General features: G+C 47.3%; 1 protein-coding gene across 5 annotated transcripts in view; it reads right to left on the bottom strand.

The window, feature by feature from the left end:
- Positions 1–17,962, bottom strand: part of GALNT18 (polypeptide N-acetylgalactosaminyltransferase 18) — a 283,370-nt gene extending 265,408 nt beyond the window's left edge. Inside the window, exon 1 of one of the 5 annotated variants that reach the window (XM_045578125.1) lies at positions 17,208–17,962. In XM_045578125.1, the coding sequence (XP_045434081.1) occupies positions 17,208–17,442 (235 nt within the window). In that variant the 5' untranslated portion in view covers positions 17,443–17,962. The remainder of the gene's footprint in view (positions 1–17,207) is intronic. The other 4 variants (XM_045578124.1, XM_036426687.2, XM_036426689.2 and 1 more) reach the window with 4 other exon arrangements.
- Positions 17,963–21,445: the final 3,483 nt, after the last annotated feature.

Here is a 21,445-nt window from a genome sequence, read left to right as displayed (position 1 = left end):
AAGAAGTTAAAAATCCATTTAAAAGCATAATTGAATTTCTGAGTATCCATTGTCATGTGTAGTCTCCACAGGTGACACCATGCTGACCATGCAATCCACCTGGTTGGGTCTCCTTTTAAGGATGAGTAGAGTGAGGCAGGCTTACTATGCAAGCAACACATTGTTGAGCCCACCCTGCTGGGGAGGGAGAAGGGACAGACAGGGTGGATGAGCCCTCCGTTTCCAGTCCTAGGTACTCTGGCACCCTCCAGCGACCTCACTCCAGTGAGTGGCAGCCCCCGAATTTGAACCCAGTGTATCTGACTCCGAAAATCAGCGCCTCATCTGAGCTGGAGGAGGCAGGGCTACTGTGGATCAGAGGCCACCTTTGGAGCCAAAACCCAGAGCACCACTTCAGAGCTTCCAGAAGCTTCCTGGATTTTGCTCCTGTTCTCTCAAACCAGCAGAAACCAAAGGCCTCCTCTCCCTAGGCAAAGGGAGAGAGCGACGAGGAGTTTGGGAAGCTTTTCTGCCCCAGGGAAGAATCAGCCTGGGTGACAGTTTGGTATTAACTAGCTCAGCCATGCAGGGCGGCATAATTAGTTTCCCAGCCCAGAGTTTCATTCCACTGGTCCCCCACACCTCCAGGGCTACACAATCTGTTCGGAATGAAAAGAAAAATAAAATCACTGCTCTCCTCGCAGACCCATCGGGGCTCTTGCTCCTGGCCATGGGCAAAAGGTGAGGCAGCCATCTGTCTAATGAGGTAAAAAAAGAATCCAATAGCCGTTTTTAAATGACATTTTCAATTTTCCCCCCTGTGTCTACTATGCCCTCTTCCACTCTACTGCTTAAATGACTCTTTTCAAATAGAAAATATCAGGGAATAATGGGAAAAGAAGAATCGTAGTAACCTGTGGCTCCTACTAAGGGGCTGCTCTGTCCAATGGGCTGAGTCCCCGAGGACCTTCTTCCCTGCCCACCTCCTGCCTGGGGTGCCAAGGAATTGACAGGGCAGGAAGGACAACCCACTCCAGACTCCAGAGATGTCTTGTCTGACAGTCCTCCTCCCCGCAGACAGCCCCACCCCCACCCCCAACACTTGTCCTGGGTGTGGAAGAGCAAGGCCCAACTCACTCCCGCCACCCACCCGCCAGCCATGGGATCCATCCTGGGGGTCTCCCAGGCGCAGCAGGGGCAGGAAGTCAAACAGTTGTCACCTCAGCCGGGAAGCCAGAAGACACCTTCCCTTAGCCCCAGGCCCTGAGGAATTCTCCACTCCATCCTGGCAATCAAACCATGCCTTCTCCTTCCTGCTGTCTCTCCGGGTGCCCGTTGAGATGACCTAACTCTGTCCTCCGCTCAGCTGCATCCTTTCGGGCATTATTCTCTGCTTTCAGTGCAGGTTTATTTTCCCCCTTCTGTGCCCACGAGATTGCTTTCGTTTGAAAGTGACCATAAGTGACAGCTTTATTAAAATACAGACATCAGGGGTCCCCTGAAGGCTTCATGCTCCTCTCACTGGCTGACTCCAGGGGAATCTCAGTGCAGGAAAGCAAGTTACACACACTCCCCACTGTGCTGCCGCTTTTGGAAAGCACAGGACAAGCCATGAGGTGCCGTGAAAGAAACCCCAGGAGCATGTGTTTTCCTGCCCCTGACCCCGAAGGAGGACGCAGTATGAGATCACTCGCAAGCCACCCCAAGCCTGAGGGCCGAGAAGCAGTCCTTCAGTCCCTTGACCTCCTTTCCAGACCCAAATACGAACCCTCTTACTAAGTGGTTTTAGGCAGGCCTGCCTTTTATTCATTCAGTAACTCAACAAATCCCTGCTTAGTTCCAGTGACATGTCTGCCACTGTGTGAAACCGGAAACTGGAAAACATAGGGCCCTGTCTCTACCCTGGAAGAACTCACAATGTGATGGGGAAAGCAGGTTAATAGTCACAGTGCAGTACGATTTTCTCCTCTGTAAAATGGGGCTAATGATCTCTCAGGCTTATTTTAAGGATTAAACACTATGAAGTGAATTAAACAAACATCTAGCCGGTGCCTGTTAAATGTCAATTCTCTCTCTTTTCCTCTCCTGGATGTAAAATCTCTGCTCCTCCTCCATCTGCACTGCCACTGGGATTTGAAAAGCTGGGGAGATAACTGCTCCCAATACAGACTCAGCATCATCAGGAGCTCCCACGCACTGCTTGGATCCGAAGTTAGGTCCTGCTCAACAGTGCTATGTCCCAAGCCTGAAGATGATTCCCCAACCCTAAAGATGATCCCCAACTTCGAAGATACTAGGGTGCAGGCCCCAGGGGCCCAGACATACAGAGAGAGGGGACTGATGACCCCCTTTAGCCTCATCCCCTGTGACCCCGTGTAAGGAAGCCTGCCCATCTGAAAACCTACCCATCCCGTGGCCCCTTAAGCATCTGCCTTCATCTGAGAATATACAACTAAAAATGTACCTTCCCATTGAGGAGATTGAGGGAAGCAATGAATGTAGAAGGAAACTTTCTAAACCTGAGTCAGGGTTCCTCCTAAAGACCCATCACAGAGTCTCTAGGACCCAAGGGAGGGCACTCAGGGTGGTCACCAAGTTGTGCTGAACCGTGGATTCCTCAGCAAACAAGTTTGTTGTTGTTGTTAATCCTCACCAAAGGCCATTTTTCCCATTGATTTTTTTTTTTTTTTTTTTTTTTTTTTAGAGACAGAGTGGAAGGAAGGAAGGAGGGAGGGAGAGAGAGAGAGAAACATTGATGTGAGAGACACATCAATTGATTGCCTCCTGCCCACACTCCAACCAGGGCTGTGAGTACACCTGCAACCAGGTATGTGTCCCTTGATGGGAACTCAACCCATGACCTTTTGGTGCACTGGCCGATGTTCTACGCTGGTCAGGGCAGCAAACAGTTTGAGGATGACGAACTGATGTTAAACTTATGGCTCTAGCATGCTCTGATTCTAAGTAACAGTCCTTCAGGCTAAAACCTTTACAATTGAGATTCGACATGAGAAAGCTCACCCTTCTTTGCTAATATATGAGAGAGAGGGAGGATTGCATTGAGCTGCACAACACAGTACTCTACATTTCTAATATGAGTCAGGGTGAAATAAGACATCTAGCTTTCTAGTTACAAAAATCAATGCACATTCTCTGTACTTCTAAAGTAATTACTAAATAAAAAATACTTATGCCTGTTTTGGTAAGAGCAACTGGCTATTGTTGAAAATATTCAAAATTCACACTTGTACAGTTTTAAGTAAATAAAATAATAATTTTATTGTTACATTAAGGCAATTACCTCCCTATTAATAAGTGACCAAAATCACTTATTAATCAAGAAACTTTGCTAATTTAAAAAAAAGGTTTATTGCCTGGGAAGTTTCAGAATGATTTACTACGATTCTCACTCGTGAAAAAACAAAAGCCAGCCTAGTTCCCTGCTGTCACTAAAGAGACTGTAAATAGATAAGTACAAAAAAAAAATGTAGAGTGTACCTTCCCAATGTGAAACTACATCTATCTGAGTTGTAAAGAGTGTGTACTGAAATTATATCATGCAACAAAATGCACATTTTGTAGAGGGGGAAGGAAAAAAGATTAAATTGAATCTTCCTGACAATTGTCTTAAATCACACCTTCCTGCCTGCAGTTGAAATTATAAGTCACATTGCTTTGAGCTAAATCAAATTCACCCTGGCAGGAAGACAGGCAGAGCGGCTCCAGTTCTCTGGGGAGGCCGAGATGAGGAAAACAGCGGTCTCTCCTCCTGCAGGCTCTCCCTCAGAAACCAGACTCTCCGCCAGGTAACTAGACACCTGGCATGGCTCTCCCAAAGGCCAAGCTCTCCACAAACACCACATTCCTCATATGGGCCGCTGCCCACTGCCATGCCAAGTGGTCTTACGAAATAAGTATTTGTCTGCAGCCAGGGGCGGTGCCCAGGCCCGCAGGCTCTGGATTTCAGAGGAGCAGTCAGGTCAGACAGACTCTCCAACGTGTCTCAGCTGAGAAGCCTGAGTCAGGCTCCCTCTAATCTCCCCAATGACTCTCTCTGGTGGGATTTGACTGGGGAAGTCCTGGCACACAGTGGCTCATGGCGCTGGAATGGCTTTACATCTGATAGGCCAGGTGGTACAACCAGGAAATGTATTCCGGACCATATTTTCTATTCAAGCTCCAAGAAGGGAAGGTAGTGGGAGTGAAGGAAAGAGGGGAAAGGAAGACTGAAGAAAAGGGGATGGGCAGGATAGGGTGCTTTCCTGCACGTCACCTCCTTTGCTCAGCACAACAATCCTACAGTGTTTACAGAGCAACTGTCTACATTTCTAGTTAGGGAAACCGAGGCTCTGGATCATGAAGTGACTTGCCCGACGTGGAAATGGCAGTGCTGATCCGATCTCTGTGGGCCTGCACACTAACCGAGAGAACCAGGCTTGCCTCTTCAAGGGAACTGTTGGTTTTACTTAATAGCTAACTTGCACTCGCTAATCTTCCCGACTACACTCCTCTAAATCCTCCTCGTTCTTCAAAGATGTGTCATAAATCCCAAGCCCTCCCTGAAGTCTATTCTGAGGAGCCACTCCTAGAATTCAGCTTTAACCTGTACTGCATTCGCTTACAAAGGAGCCTCAACCGTTTCTTGGGTTGTCTTCCCAGCCTATGATGAGCCTTTTAAAGAAAAGGACCACTGTCCCACGTATTTTGTCATCACCACTCCATACCTGGCACAGTGTCAAGACCACGAGAGGTATTCAGGAAGCTGCCAGAGAACAGCCCAGTTGATGCCTTTAAGAGAGGGTTCCAGTGGCTCCCCATTCCTCACAAAGTGGTCTCCAAGGCTTGCACAACCTGCTCCCTAGCAGCCCCTAGCTGCCCCTCCCCCAGCCTGTTCCCCACAGTGACTGTGCTCTGGCCCCAGTGACCACATCACTATTCCCCAGTCACACAAGGCACATGGTGCATTCCTGCCTCAGGGCCTTTGCACTGGCTGTTCCCTCCACCTGGAACTCTCTTCCCCCAGAGTTCCCACCTAACGTTCTTCAAGTCTTTGCTTCTAGTTGAGTTATTGACCACCTCACTTCATTGTAACTCCTTCATATTTTTGTGTTTGTTCCACTGACATATTCCCACCACTTCCTAGGTGCTCAATAAGTGCTGGTTGAATGAAGGAGGGGAAGAATGGGAGCATGTGACTAGCAGAAGGCAGGAATACATACATCCCAGGCCACCATCAAACTCTGGCTCAAACAGAGGAGAATAGAAACTGGGAGGCATGTCTGCAGTTTCTCCCAATCATCCCAGAGGCCCCGCAGGCCCCAATAAACAATATGAACCTTGGGGTCTACTTCCTACATCTGCCCACATTGCTTAGGGCCCACACTGCACCCTGAGTAACCCACCTCATTTAAATGGGAAGCTCTGGCAGACCTGGGCATGCCTGCTGCTTCCTTTGTGTGTGCCAGACCCCTCCACTGCCCCAGGCCCGACCCTGTCCTGTGCTGGAGGACCCCCCGCCCCCAATAAAGTGTGAAATGAATGAGTGGAAGAGATGGTCTTGTTCACACTAAGTCCTCTCCTGGAAAAAACAACAACAACACTGCTGGCTGCAGAGAGCCATGCTGGGAGGCTCTCAGCCTGCCAGGGTGCTCGCCCTGGCCAGCTCCTGGCACAGCTGTTCTCCTGCGTCTCCAGGAAAGGAGGCACAAAGCAGTCACTTTGTAACCCATGTAGGGCCTTGCTGCTCTCGTGAATCCTTCTTCCAGTCTCACCTGAAAAGTTTCTGCTAAGACATAGGGGTGAGCCTGTTTTCCCTTGATGGCATCACTGGAGCAGAAAAACAAGAGGGGCCCTAGCTCCTTTACTAAGGAGCATGGTAGAGGTAATAGATTTTTGTCTCCTACTCTCACTGCATAACCCGGGACAGTAAATGATAGGTGCCGAGCCTGGATTTCCTCATCTATAAAATGGGGAGCAGGGGGGAGTAAGGGGGGGCGGGGGGAGACAACACCTTCCATAGGGTTGCGTAACCCATGTAAAGCACTTACCACATAACAGATGCTCAACAAATATTTTTTTAAATATATTTTATTGATTTTTTTTTTTTTTTTACAGAGAGGAAAGGAGAGGGATAGAGAGCCAGAAACATCAATGAGAGAGAAACATCGATCAGCTGCCTCCTGCACATCCCCTACTGGGGATGTGCCCGCAACCTAGGTACATGCCCTTGACCGGAATCGAACCCGGGACCTTTCAGTCCGCAGGCCGATGCTCTATCCACTGAGCCAAACCGATTTCAGCTCAACAAATATTAATTCTCTTCCCCTTCCCATCTCCCAGACAGGTTCTGACCTATTTCTATTTCTCCTCACTGGTTCATTTTTTTCCAATTTTTGAAACACTGATAAAAATATCTTCTATCTACTTTCCACTGGCTTCCCCTTCTAGCATAACTCCCCAGATTCTAACAATTTTTTCTTTAAAGTCTGGCCCAATTATAGGCTTGGAGGGTCCACATCATAATTCCTGCATGTTATATTTTCCTCCATACAGTCTTTTAGAAAATAAAACAAATCAGAGGCTCGGTTTATTATTAAACTGAGATTTAGAAGCAAAAGAAACCAAAACATTAAAAGATTCCCTCCAAGGCCATGCAGAGAGAGGCAGGTCTAAAGCGTCTCCCACTCCCATCCTTCCGTGGCTCCCTCTCTGTCAGGGAAATAAGATGATTAATTAGACAAAGCCTGTCCCACTCCCCAAGATCCTTTGAGGCAGGAACCACATAAACACCAAGCATCGGGACTGCAATAAAGAGAAACCAGAAAAGCCCTCTGCTCTGGGACCCCCGCCGAGGCCCAGCTAAATAACCTGTAACAGAAGATCCAAAGGAATCTTCCACGTGGATAATGGAAAACATCACTAGCATATACAGGAAGATAGATTAGTTCAATAAAGGAATAAAGTCACGTTTGCGGGTCTCAAGCAAGAATTTTGCCTACTTTTAACTTCCTAGCGTGTAACTCACAAGGTTATGAATCCAGACTCCTACTGTTTGGGGCAAATAAACAGCTGCTGATGTTTTGTGCCCAAATCACTTTATTAGAACTTCCATTTACAGCAATTGTTTCTTTTCCCTTTCCAAATCCTAAGAGGCTCAGACAGCTAAAAATCACAGAGTGCCAAGGCGGAACTAACAACAAAGGGGAGAGGATGCAGCCTGGATGGGCTGGGGGGTAGAGGGTAGGTCAGGGGCTGCTGGGTCTCTCACTGTCCTCTTTCTAACTCTCAGACAAAGTCAACATTCAAGAACAGAGAGCAGAAGACACAGGGTGGTGCAATCTGTAGGGTGATTTTCCCCTGATGCTAGGAGCTACCACCCTCACTGGGAAGAAGAGGATGAGCAATCATCCAGGTCTGCCCAGGGCTGGGGGGCCTCCTTGGACCCGGGACTTCTAGTTTTAAAACACTGAGTGTCCTGGCCAAACAGGACTAGTTGGTCAATGTCACTTGTGCCAGTGCACAGGAGAGCACTCAGCACAGTGATTGGCACACTGGAGGTGCTCCAAAGCCACTGAATGAGCTTGAGTCTGCATTTGGTCCACTCCACTCTTTCTACAAGGTCAAGTTTCTGTGTGCCCCACAACACCCAGTGGATCCACAATGAGCCAGGAGAAAAGGCTCTCTCTTCAAGCCCTCATGACTGCCCCTCCAAAGCATGGTCTTCTCACTCCAGCATCCCGACCTGACCTCAATTATAGGAATCTGACCTCTAGGTTCCTTGCTTACACAAGGACAGACCAAGACATCTGCCTGGCTTCCTCTCCCACCTGAACCAAGGCCTCTGAGCTTCGACTCTCACACCGTCTCTGGCACAATGATCTTCTGGTCCTCTCTCTGTGAGAGTGTCATGTTGATATGTTTCTATTCGGTAGAGAGCACGGATGTTGGAGACAGTTACCTTGCTTGTACTGCAGTGAGAGTAGGAGACAAGCAAGTACTACCTATCAGTTCTGAGTGACCTTGGGAAAGTTCTCTAAGTCTCTACATCTTTATGCTCTCACCCCTAAAACTCTCCTTCACCATGCTCTGAAGATAAAAAGCAATATGCATGGACAGTACCTAGCCCAGTCCCTGACCCTCAGTGATAGTTCTTCCTCCATTCTTGTCTAATATAATCAATCTTCAATTGTTTATAGGCCTGTTATTCTTCAAAGAAATCAAGAGGTTGGTTAGAATTCTCATTTGTCACTTCTGTGGCTTCACATCTCTCCTGAGAGTCCTTATTCTCATAAGTCATTGGCTCGAGCAATGTTGGTGCTGTTCCCCTAGGTCCCCAGATGCCACTAGCATGACACTTACTAACCCAAGTTTCAGATGCTGTCCTGCCCAAGTCCCTGAATTACTACCTTCCTGCTCCTCTGGGATCTCAATGGCCTTTAACTCTAAGTCCCCAGAGGACAAAGATGGGCAGGTCGGACTGGTGAAGCCAAATGAGGGACCAGAGTTTGTTCAAATGCAGCACCCAACAATCTTAAATAGGGTGCTCACTCTGAGATATAGACTCTGGACACCGGTGCAATGAACTCATTCATGACTTCTTCAAGTTATCATTTCCCATTGTTCTCATCTTTCCCGAGGAGATGGGTGCAGATGCCACTGCCCTGGATCTTTCCAAACCCTGTACGTTTATGAGCTCTTAAAGGACAGTGATAACGAGACATAGCTCAGCGAAGCATGCTGGCTGGTTCGAATACCATTTGAGCCGTGGCATCATACAGGGAGCTTGTCACTGTCTCATTGGGGCTGGATATTTAGGGCTTTCAGCAACCTGATTCACAGAACTGAAATTAAACATCAGGCAGTGAAAAAGGACTACATATCAGAACTGCATAGCCACCGGGATGGTCTGTTCTCCCAACATATTTTAATCCATAATCATTTAGCCAGAAAAACTACCATAGCATCAGTGTTCACATAAGCAGGAATCCTTATGCTTAATGCTGCTATGGGCTACCCTCAGCTGGGTCGACAAAGAGTACATAGACCCACACAGAAGATTCCAGAATAGCAGTTGTTCCCAATCACTGCCACTGCAGACTATATGATGGAACAGTTGTTCAGTAATTTGTTATTAATAATAATTTCAGTACCAAAGCTTATGAATGATTAAGTTTAATAAATTGAAGGGATTTCAAGGTTATCACACTCTCTTGCATACTAATACGCTTTCTGAAGTAAGAGAAAAAGAAATAGAGTGAAAGTGAATGCATGCAGTGTGTTGGTACATACACCCTGACCTGGGGAATGTGCCCTGCATGTGAAGGTGTGTGTGTGTGTGTGTGTGTGTGTGTGTGTGTGTGTGTAAGGAAAAAACATCAAGAACTCCTGTGCTGAGGTACTGCCCTGGGGAATGGAGCTGGCTCTGACCCCAAAGGCAGAGTGAGATTTGGTAAGAGGACTATTGTAGGTGCCAGCAAATAATCAAATCTCTGACAAATTCAAGGCAGCACCTCTAGCCCTAGAGAGACATTCAAGACCAGAAAAGCAGTGAAGCCCACCAATCATTGAATCTGGATCATCCACCAGCAGACTCAGTGCCCATTCAACATATCTGAACGTCCACCTCTCCAGCTTCATGCCTAATCCTTTTTCTCCAAAAACCCTACCTTGTTGAATCTTGGCTACCTTCATCACTTACATTCAGCTTAGAGTTTTCTCAAAGGAACTTCTGTGCAGTAGCACCTCCAGATGGACCACCCTCCTATATGCTTCTCCACAGGTAGCCTACCTGTCCCAGAGGCAACAATCGTTCAAAGACCTTCAAGCCTCAGATCAAGGCAAAAGCACATTCAGCTTTTCAAGTTAAGTGATGTCAGAAATCCTACTGGATGGAAATGAAGACCCTCCAGTAACCTTGTATGTGGCTCTGAATCCTATTAATACCTTTGGGGAAACACAGACCAGCCTAACCCAAGCAACTGAAGCTGACCTTCGAGGCCCTCAAAAAGCAGAAAACCAGACTGTGGCTCTCCGACATTTCATTCTGAATTCTCCTTGAGATTCTACATCAGCTTACTTATGAAGGGCAAATAACAATTTATGTCAAGTGAGTGGGAAAGAATGTGGAACTCATTTATTTTACAACCTACACACTTCTGGATAAAAATGAAAATTTTTTGGCCATGAGAAAAAGTTGTATTCTTTGGCAAGGTCTTTCTAGTCCATAAAGATGTGGTCCTGAGCTATTAATAAAGGTAATTGGACTCAACTCTACATCCTGCTATTGAACGCTCTCAAAAATATCAATCACTGTTACTAATACAATTTCACAAGCCATAGTTCATTCTGAAGGACAAACAGCCTTACTGTTTAAATGACACACACCCTTTTGCCCTAGCTGGTTTGGCTCAGTGGATAAAGCATTGGCCTGCAGATGTAAGGGTCCCAGGTTTGATTCCAGCCAAGGGCACATGTCCAGGTTGCAGGCTCAATCCCTCATGGGGGGGAGAGGAAGGGATGCAGGAGGCAGCCAATCAATGATTCACTCTCATTATTTATGTCTTTATCTCTCTCTTCTTCTCCTTTCCTCTTTGAAATCAATAAAAATATATTTTTAAAAAAGAATGCTAATTAATAATAATAAATGACACCCTTTCTTCAAATAAGCATCCGGTAAACATCATATCCTCTTCATATCCAGCAAACATCCAACATCCAGCAAACATCATATTCTCTTCTTCACAACCCTGCCAAGTCAGAGATCAGACAAGGAGGACCACTCTAGGTAACATCTAAAAACTATAGATAGGAAAATACCTCCCAATCTCCAGGCCTAGAACATTTTCTGATTTTTAAAGACCTCATATGGTTTTAATCACCAGGAGCAACCTACTTTTACTGACTTGATATCATTAATATGCACATAATATGCCTAATACACTTTTAGGTAACAGAAAACAGTTAATCCATTTCCTATTGTTAGGATGATCTTGACTCAATGAAGTAAGATAATGGATTTAGAAATTAGTCATACAATTGTAATACATTATTAATCATGGTATGCAGGAGGGGGAAGAGATGTTATAAGAACAACACCAGGAATTCAATTTCCTTTTAGATTTGTTTACTTTCTTGAATCCTCTCTGCTACTATCATCCCTCACAAAAATGAGTCTGATCTTCCCTTTTCTCCCAAAACAGTGATTTTCTACATTTTTTTTTAAAAGCAGAGCCTTTTTTAAAAATGAAATCTTTTACAGAACACCAAATATAAGACAGCTGACAGAGGAGCTGCACTGGTTGAAGGAGCGGGGGAGGGGTCCAGGAGACCTCACTCGCCCCTTTCATTTCTTAGGACCAGATCAAACCTCCTAGAAGCCTGGGGTTCCTGGGGACAGAGTTTGAAAAACCATTGCCCTAAGGCAGTGGTCAGCAAACTCATTAGTCAACAGAGCCAGATATCAACAGCACAAAGACTGAAATTTCTTTTGATTGAGAACCAAAAACCGACTTCTGCGCATGGGCCACGAAGTTTCAATCGCACTGTACATGAGCGCCTACACGTGGTATTTTGTGGAAGAGCCACACTCAAGGGGCCAAAGAGCCGCAGTTTGCCAACCACTGCCCTAAGGCATCTCTGCAAAGCAAAAATCACATGTGTAATATAGAATATAGGTATTATTTATTTATGTGTAAATAGAATATAACTATCTAACACTTAAATCACAAATACTGATAGCTCAAGAGGAAAATTCAAAAAAGGACACCAATGCCAGGTATAATCAAACATAGGTATAGAGGGAGGATATTATGTTCTATAGTCTTCAGAGGAATGGAAATCAAAAGAATGGAATATTTGACAGGGATTGTATTTTCTCCAGAATATGTTGAATGATAACACCCAGTGCTGGCCAGTCTCCATGAAACCGGTACAATCATACATTGCTGGTGGCCATGTAGAGAGGCTTTCCTTTTGAAAAACAATCTTTCACTAAAATGTTTAAGTCTTCAGTAGAGAAAGACTGAATCAATAAACCATGTAGCATATCTTTGAGTCAATGGTAATCCCGCTTACTTAAGTCAAATGAAGAAAACAGTGAGGTGAAGATCTTTATTTCTGCATTATTTGTAACAGAAAATGGGAAGTTCACAAACAGGGAAATGGTTAAATCAATGATGCTCTATTAATGATGGAATACTATGCAGTCATTAAAAATACTATAAAAGTTCTCTTTAAAAATCCTGCACTGAATCATCTCTCCTGATTCAACATGCTTTCATTCCATCTAAGAAACAAACTGCAGGATGCCTTTGTCCCTCTGTGTCAGCTTTTTCTCCTGCCCCCACTCTAATCTCCTGCTAGCAATTGAGTCGTATGTTTACCAACAGCCCAACGGATCTGTTCCCAAATGTATAACAATGTAATTTAATTACATGCGATATGAACCTATGGAATATGACTACTAAAAAGATGAGAGTTGTTATTTCTAAGAAAATTAATTTAAATGCTTTGGAAAGACTGTATAAAGCTAGTCACTTACATAGCAGTCAAATTACTTGTGTGCAAAATGACTTGCAAAAGATCACTCAGAATCATAAAAATGTAAGCTCCTACACTGAGATTGCTTTATAAGCATCTTTAAGCTCTCAATGAATTTTACCAAAAACAATAAAAATTCAGACTCTGTAAACAGCACATTATGGGTGTGATTTATGCAAGGAAGAGGATCAGAAAGCACACGCTGGCCGAAGACAAGGCCTCACTCGGCCTTACATCCGAAGGCTGGTAAATGAATGTACCTTTTGAAGATCAGTAACATAAAATATTTAATACATGTAGGTAATATCTTGTTTTATTCTCCTCTTTCACCAATTGTTCTATTAACGGACTAAAAAACCCTGACTCTGTTTAATATGAGAAATTCTATTGTCCTTTAAAAACAAGTCTGCTATGACAGGGACCAGAAGTGTCTCGATTCACTTCTGTATCCAAACTTGCCTCCCCAGTGTCATTCCTGGCACATTTAAGTCTCCAGTAGAGAAAGACTGAATCAATAAACCATGTAGCAAACATGAAAAAAATGCTTCTAACAAAAAGCAAATTGAAAAAAAAAAAAAAAAAAAAGCAGAATAGGAAATTACATGTAAACCACAACTACACCTTTGCTTTCAGAGACAGATGGAGACAGAAGGGCAAGCTGGAAGGGAATGCTCACAAAGCAAAATGGCTGTCTGAGGGTAGGGTGAATAAATTAGAAGCACTTTCATACATTTTTTTAATATTTTCTTTCATATCGGCACATTCTTTTTCAGACTCAAAAAGATACCAATCAAGAAAAGGGAAATGCTGTTGTTGTCTCTTTTGGACTTCCAAATTAAGACGTGAATTAACATTAACGTTCCCTAAGCTCTTCAACACATAGACCTACTTCAGCACTCCTCTACTTTCTCCACCTCAAGCAACCTGATCTTTTTCCTCTTTAGACCAGATCTGTTCTAACAGTTATTTTGTGTTCCCAACCCATCAAGATGCTATTTTTTTTTTAAAAATCTGGAGTTATCCACCCTTTCGTCTGCCATCTATTTGGCTCAAAAAAAAAAAAAAAATATCTCAAGATTGCAATGTACATCCCCAAGAGATTCCGAAATACCATCTAATTAAATCATTCAATCAGAAAACAAATTAAAATGAAATATCACTGCCACCCTCAAGTGGAAAATAAACTCTTCAGTCATGACTAGAACAGACCTCTAGGGTGATGCTCCAAAGTCTCTTCTAATTGCAAGTCCTATGGAACATCCTGCAGAACATTCTGTGACATTTGCAGCTTCCGGGACAACTTTTCTTCCAAAGCAAAGAGGAGCCTAAGCAAGACTCCAGAGCAAAACATATTCATTTGCGAATGGAAATGTTTCATTAATGACTAAGCAGCGCACTGGGTGACCGCACTGTGTACTCATTCATTCATCCACCCATCCATCCAATACCTGCTCGCTGTGAATGCCAGGAAATGTCCTGGCTGTTCCTCAAACACTTTTTAAGTGAATGTAACCTCTCCCTCTCCGCATGAAACAAAACAAAACCCAGAGCTCCCTGAGTTTATTTAGGAAGTCTCCACGTTGGAAGGCTATGAGGCCGTCACGGGGCCACCCTCTGAGGTATCTCACTCTGATATCAAATCCCCCATCCAGAGGAGCACTGTTCCCGCTTTGATCCACTGGCCCTCTCAGGAGACTGTAGAGTATATAGTTAAGAACACAGACTCTGAAGTCACATTAGCTGGCTTTAAATCCCTGCACTGCTACACATCAGTGAATAATAGTAAAATAAAATGTTTTATGCATGTAGGTAATATTTTATTCCCCTTTTTAAGCAACTGTTCCATTAACTAACTAACAAACCCTGACTTTGTTTAATACAAGGAATTCTATTGTCCTTTGAAAACAAGTCTGCTGTGACAGGGACCAGAAGTATCTTGATTCACTTCTGTATCCAAGTTGCCTCCCAGTGTCGTTCCTGGAACATCTGAGGTAAGGCCAAGGCTTTGTCCTTGACCCTACACAAGTCATATAACCTCCCCTTCTGTAAACGGAGTTAATATTACCTACCTCAAAGGGGTGTGAGGATTAAATTAGTAAATATATGTAATGCCCTTCGAGTAGTGTCTGGCATGTAATAGATGCTGGGTAATTTTTAGCTATTACGACTATTATCCTTTATTTACTCAGCTCAGCAGAGTAAACTGGATTGCTCAAAAGTCTCCACAGACTACGGGAGACCTGACGGCGGAATGTACATAAAGGCCCATTTCATCAAGTACAAGAGTCTAATCCTGTCCTTTCCCATCCTCTGCCTTCAGGGCAATGCACTCGGCCAGTCACAAATTTTGTAGGTAAATCCCTAAATATGGTAAATCCCTAAATTTCCTTTTAACTTCCCTAAACCCCAGCTCAGGGATGGCTCCAGCACCACAGGAAGCTGTCACTTGTCATTGGCACAACCGTCCATGTGACCTCTGCCCTCCATCTGCCTCCTGTCCAGCCTTCCCCTGCCACCAATCCCTCCCCTCCCGTTCTGGGTTGTGGCTTTCTGTCCTGAGAACCTGGTCATTTCTGAATATCCACAGGAGTCATAACACAGGCAGCGCACACATTCAACAGAACTACACTAACACAGGTTTTAAGGATCCTGCTCCCTCTTCTTTTTCCATCCTTTCTAGTGTTTTCAGGTATAAAATTGAAAGTCCCAAACAATGCATAGTTATAAGGTTTCCTGGGAGGAAAAAAAAAATCACAAAGGCTGCTTTCAACTTCAACATTGCACTCCTTTTCGTGCAGAACCTTATAAACCATGTGACATGGTCCACATTTCCACATTCCGCATGGCAGGGCCCCACTTCGTGATGAGATCATGGGTTAAGAGTGTCTCCTTACTGCTCTTCAAAGTAGTATTTTGCTCACCTCCTCTCTGACCAGATTGGGAAACATAAGAGAATCATTTTCTGGGAATGAATATACACACACACACACACACACACACACAGAGGAGGGAGGGAGAGAGAGAGAGAGAGAGAGAGAGAGAGAGAGAGAGAGAGAAAATCTGTGAATTAGAAATCTCTCAAAATCTGTGGACAAACTGAAAATGTCAAAGTAAGGAATGGCCATGTCTCCCTGGGAACATTCTGAGTCACCCTGGGGCAAACATTGTACTTCCATTGCTGATGAATTGTCAATCCAAATCGGGGGAGGGGGGGAGGACAAGTCAAAAGGAGCAGCAACAGGCACCATCCGGAAGATAAATGGGTCTGCCTGCCGAGCCCAGTGCCAGGTTGAGAGGCAGAGGCAGGTGTGAAGGAGAAGCTGCCAACTGTCTCCTTTTCTGGGGAAGTGTCAGCGCCAAGAACCTGCTTTGAGGTCTTCTGTCAGGAAGCACCCGTGGCTATGCACACCTCGCCTGCACGCACCTGGAAGTCCCTGGGGAAGGAACTATTCTGGACTCTGGACGCAGTGAGGAAACACCCAAATGTGGACAGAGCCGCTGTCTCCACCCCGGCAGGAGCAGCAGGTGCAAGAGTTGGATCTAGACGCTCCATGTAAACAAAAGAGAGTGCTTCTGCGGGGTACAAGGGGGTGCTGGAACCAAAGCCAGGTGGGCCTGCCAGATTTACAGGTGAACTAGGCTCAGCTGAGCCTGCCCTTCAGCAGCTCACAGGCCTGGCAGAAAGCAGGGGGTGTGAGTGACGAGGAAAAGATTAAGTGTAAACGGAACGTGAGAGACCTGCCTGTGTGTGCACAGCCTGCGTGCAGACGGGTGCCTGGCGCTCTACACTCCCTGCCTCTGACAGCTCGCTGGACCAGGGCACTTGGATGGAGCGCCTGCCCAGCTCCCCACCCTCCCCTTGGCCCCAGCCCAGGCCGGGAGTGAAACCTCCCAGCACTGCCTTAGATTCCAGATCCACCCAGGCGGCTCTGTCTGCTCCACCCAGCCACTCCCTGGGCCCAGGAGTGGAGCTACCCAGGGGAAGGGCCTTCACCCAGCTGCCAGCGGCTCCGTGAGGAAGGCGCAGCCCAGGGCAGGGCGGGCTCTCCGGATCCTTAGAGGAGGCGCCACCGCAATACACAGAGCTCCAGGCGCCAACCTTTCCCCGGGTCCACACCTGCTCCTGGAGAGGGTCCTTGGAGCCAACGGCTGTGGTGGTGGTGATAGTGATGAGGGCAAGCAGCACCCCAACCACGGATCTCCCTGCGTTTCCCCTACAGACCGTGCACCGCGGGGCTGGGGCTGGTGCTGGGGCTGGAGCTATGCAACCTTCCCAGCTTCCGCTGGTCCCGCAGCTTGTGGGTTCTAAATGCATCTCACCGTGGCCCCTTCCAGTAGCCAAAGGAACTCCCTTGGTCACACAATCATGCACACGTACACACACTGAAGTCGGACCTCTATGGGATCCCGAGAGCCCTGTGCACATGTGGACACGTGTGCAGCGCGCCCCCACCCTGCCGGCGAGCAGCACACACGTGTGTCCTGGGGACGCGCGCACGGCCGCCGCAGACGCGAGGGTCCCGCACTCGGGTGAGAGTGTGTACACGCAGCCCCCCGGCATCCGCAGCCTGGGCCCCGGGGTCGCTCCTTCGCTGCGAGCCAGCACCCACGCACCCCGCGCTGCGCCGGGCACTCCCGGGCCTCACGGGCAGGCGGCCCAAGTTTCCTGGGGGCTCCCGGGGCTCCCGTACCTTGGATGTGCTGCTTGATGACATTCTCCAGGTGGTCCAGCCGCTCAATAATCTTCAGGGTGTCCCCTTTGTCTTCCTCCAGCTTCTTGTCGGGCGCCGGCTCCTGCCCCCGCACATACACGCTGGCGATGTAGTTGGTGACCCAGCCCACGTAGAGCAGGCAGATAATGTTGGTCATGCCGCTCAGGATCACGCAAGTGGACACCAAAGTTTTGGTCTTCCTGGTGCACACCATGCTGGGCTCCCTCCTCCATAGAGAGCTCCCGGGCCCCCTCCTCGCCGTGCGCTCCCCGGACTGCCCCGCGCTCACACCCCCTGGCCCGCCCCGGGCAGCGAGGCGCCCGAGCACCTGAGTCCGGAGATTCTGCAAAGCTCTGTCTGTCTGTCTGTCTGTCTGCTGGCTGGGGAGCCGCGGTGCCCAAGTTTGGCGCTCCCGCCGTCGGCCGCCCGGAGAAAGAGAGCCTGACAAAGGAACTGAGGTGGATTTTCCCCCAAATTAAAAATCTCCGAACCCTTCTCCGAGCGGTCACGGGCGGCCAGCGGCTGCGAGCCCCAAGACGCGCGCCTGGGAAACTTTGCCACCGCCCGGGTGCGCGGCCGTGCAGCTTCCCATCGCCAGCGCCCGGCTGCCTCCTGCTGCCGTGGCGGTTCCCCCGGCCCGCTCTGCTGGAGGGAAGGCAGCGGCGGCGGCAGCGAGAGCCGCGGAGCAGAGCGCCCGGCCCCCTCCGAGCGACAAGCGCCGCCACCAATCGCGCTCCGGCTCCGGAGCGGCGGGGCTGGTTGCTGGGCGGCGGGACCGAGGCTGAGGGCGCGGGAGGGGCGGAGTCCAGCCCCCGGGCCCCACCTGCCAGCAGCGCCTGGCTTCCGCCCCCCAGGCGTGAGGGTGAGCAACCACCCTCACCTGGCTGGTCCCCAGACCCAAAGCTGCTGGAGAGGACACACTGCCAGTCCCAACCCTTCCTCGGTCGGGTAGATTCCACCTCTAGGTAAATTCCACCTCTTGCTCATGCTCTAGAGAACTTCCAGTCTTTGGGGGTTCCCGAAGCACAGAGTCCCTCCCTGGCCCTTGCCTTGGGGCTCCTCGCGCTGGCCCCACCAGTCATTCCTGGACTGTTTTTCTGTTGCCAAAGACGCAGAGAGGCCAAGAAAGCATGCGTGGGATCGCCTGCCCTGTTTTGCCCTGGGTCAGGCCCTGTACAGGCCCACTACTTCCTTGACCTCACTTTGACCTCTACCCTGTCCGCTGACCTCCTGGATGTCTCCAAGCTTGGCAACTGTCAACGGAGCACAAGATTTTGGACCACTAACACCATCCCCCTCAAAAATTTTTGCCCTGCTGAAACAGGTTTGGCTCAGTGGATAGAGCGTCCCTCTGCGGACCGAAGGGTCCCAGGTTCGATCCCAACAAAGGCATGTACATTGGTTGCGGGCACATCCCCAGTAGGGAGTGTGCGGGAGGCAGCTGGTCGATGTTTCTCTCTCATCGATATTTCTAGCTCTCTATCTCTCTCCCTTCCTCTCTGTAAAAAAACAGTAATATATATATATTTATTAGATGTTTTTTGCCCTGACCTAGATTTTTTAAAAAGTCTGTGTACTCCCAGGACCACGTGGTGTCCTATATCACCCGTTGTCTCCATAGGGGACCAGGCTCATCTCAGTGCCTAGGGACACCCGCACAGAATCATCCCTGGAGAAGGAGGAGACAGATAAGCTCTCTGAAATGCACAGCCCCCACGCATGCTTCTTGTGATTGGTGTTAGGGAGGCCTGTGTCCGGCAGCAAAGGCACACAGCTGGACTCCTATGGTTGACACTATTTTGTTTGTTATTAACCAGATATTCATATTACCCCTTTCTGAGGAACTCATGTCTTCTCCGCACCTAAATAGAATTCCTTTAGACAAAGACTTTTGAAAACACATATTTCTTTCCTCTTCTCAATCTGTAGCATGCATGTCCCTGGCCTGAAGACTCAGGGAGGCAGCCTGCTGCATGCCCACCTTGTGGCTCCCTCAAGTGATGTCTTCTGGATTCAAAGCACTGGTCCCACAAAAGAGGGGGCACTTTATGACCATCAGCCAGGGGCCCTTCGACCAGTGCTAAACCCCTAAAAGATGCTGTGAAAGCAGACACCAACTAGGGATCCCAGAAGGTTTCTCTTTCCCCATGGCTAGAAGGGAGAACAATAGGTGTGAGCTGGGGAGAGTAGAAAAGGATAGTATGTGTCCATAGATTTGAAAGGAAAGAACACATGCTATTTGGGGGAGAGGGGAGATGGGAAACAAGGTATAGAAATCTCTACCTATGAGGGAATAAAAACTTGCCTCTCTCTTCTCTGGAAGTATAACCAGCTCACAAGATAAAGGGTCTGATCTTTCCTCTAGCTGGCTGGCTGTACAGGCAATGGCCTTGAGTACCACTAATGAGAAAGGCCTAGTTCTCCTTTCTGTTCTGCACGCTCCCAGGAGAAGCCTTGGAATTCCAGCTCCCCTAGCATCTCTCAAACCACCACAGGGCTAGACGGAGTAGAGCGGTACTCATTTTCACATTCTTGATGGAGGTGGGGGTTAGGGAGGAGGCGCCAAGTTTAAAAATAAGGTTCAAGGAAAAAGCAACGTGGATTGTGTGACCTTACGGCTGATCCTCTAATGTGTAACTGTGGAGGGATGGATGCAACAAAGAAGAATGCAGAGCAGGCTCTCCACTCTGAAAGGGCACAGGGTCCAGGTGACCCATTTAGAGATTATCAACCAGAGGTGCAGCCAGACTCCAGGTCTCTAATCCCAGATCCACTGCCTATTTGTTACATGAGCTTGGACAGGTTTCAAAGTCACCAGGGCTCAATTTCTCCATGTGTCAAATGTAAACAAGACTTGCTGAAGGGATTAGTTGTGAGGATTAAATGAGAGAAGGCACCAGAAAGGGCTTTAATTGGTTCAGGCCACATAATGGGTGCACAGGATCAGGTGAGTTTCCTTCCAGAATATGGTTCCTCCCCTTCCAGGCCAGAGCTCAAATCCATGAACCCTATCCTCCTATTTAGCAATACTTGGTTTCTCCCCAACCAGTATCAGTGCTCTCTCTCTCTCTCTCTCTCTAATGTAAGCTAACAGGAACTGAAGCTGCACTGAAGCAAGAAACTCAGCTTGCCTAACTGGGCTCCTGCACAGTGGTTTTCTATTCATAATGTCTGTCTTCACCATCAGTGGTACAGGGATCTGCATAGGCTGATAGGATGGTAAAAATGGAAAGCTGGGTTTTAGGGACTGTTGCCCCCAGTACCCTCAAACTTAAGACTCTCGACCCCTTGGTTATAAACAAATACATTGGAAGGGAGCACAAAAATTGACCCACAAAGGTTTTACAGTCACAGTCCAGCAAAGAGTTAGTCCCCATGTAATCTTTCTTATAAACATCTAGAGGCCAGGTGCATGAAATTCATGCACTTGGAGGGGTCCTTCAGCCCAGCCTGCACCCTTTCTCAGTCTAGGAGCTGTCAGGGGATGCCCAACTGATGGCTTGGGCCCGCTCCCCATGTGGAGTGGGCCTAAGCCGGCAATCAGACATCCTTAGCACTGAGAGTCTCCCACCACCAACGCTGTACTCACCAGCCTTCAGCCTGGCTTCTGGCTGAGCAGCACTCCCCCTGTGAGAGCACACTGACCACTAGAGGGCACTCCTGAGTTCAGCTCTACCAAGTGGGAATTTGTTCTTTAGACCTGGAGGGAAATATTTGTAAGACAGTTAACCAAGGATTGATATCCAAAATGTATAAAAATGTCATATAAACAAATAAAACAGAGGGGTAAAAATTCCCAAAAGGAAAAATGGAGCAAAAATATGAGCAAGCAATTAACTAAAGAGAATATATAAATATATGAATAGATGCTTAAACTTGTTAAAAACTAGGAAATAGATTTTTAAAATACAGATACCGTATCTCACCTTAACAGATTGACAAATTATATTAAATTATCATATTAGATAAGTTTTGAATATTAGAGAGAATGTAAGAGAAATAAGTACTCATGTGACCTGCTGGTGAAAGTGAAATTGGTACAATCACTTTGAAATGCAGTTTGGCATACATGATAAAATTAACAATGCACATACCCTGTAACTTGGGCTGAAAGTGTGGTCCATGCACCAGTTGCATCAGCATAAGATGAGTGCTTATTAGAAATGCAGAAGCCTAAGTGGCCAGGTGACCAGCTAGTTCTTATGACGCATACTGAC

The sequence above is a fragment of the Pipistrellus kuhlii genome, unplaced genomic scaffold, assembly GCF_014108245.1.
Source record: "Pipistrellus kuhlii isolate mPipKuh1 unplaced genomic scaffold, mPipKuh1.p scaffold_m20_p_9, whole genome shotgun sequence".
Taxonomy (NCBI): Eukaryota; Metazoa; Chordata; class Mammalia; order Chiroptera; family Vespertilionidae; genus Pipistrellus; species Pipistrellus kuhlii.
The sequence above is the reverse complement of the archived record's forward strand: the minus strand, read 5'-3'. Positions and strand labels throughout refer to the sequence as shown.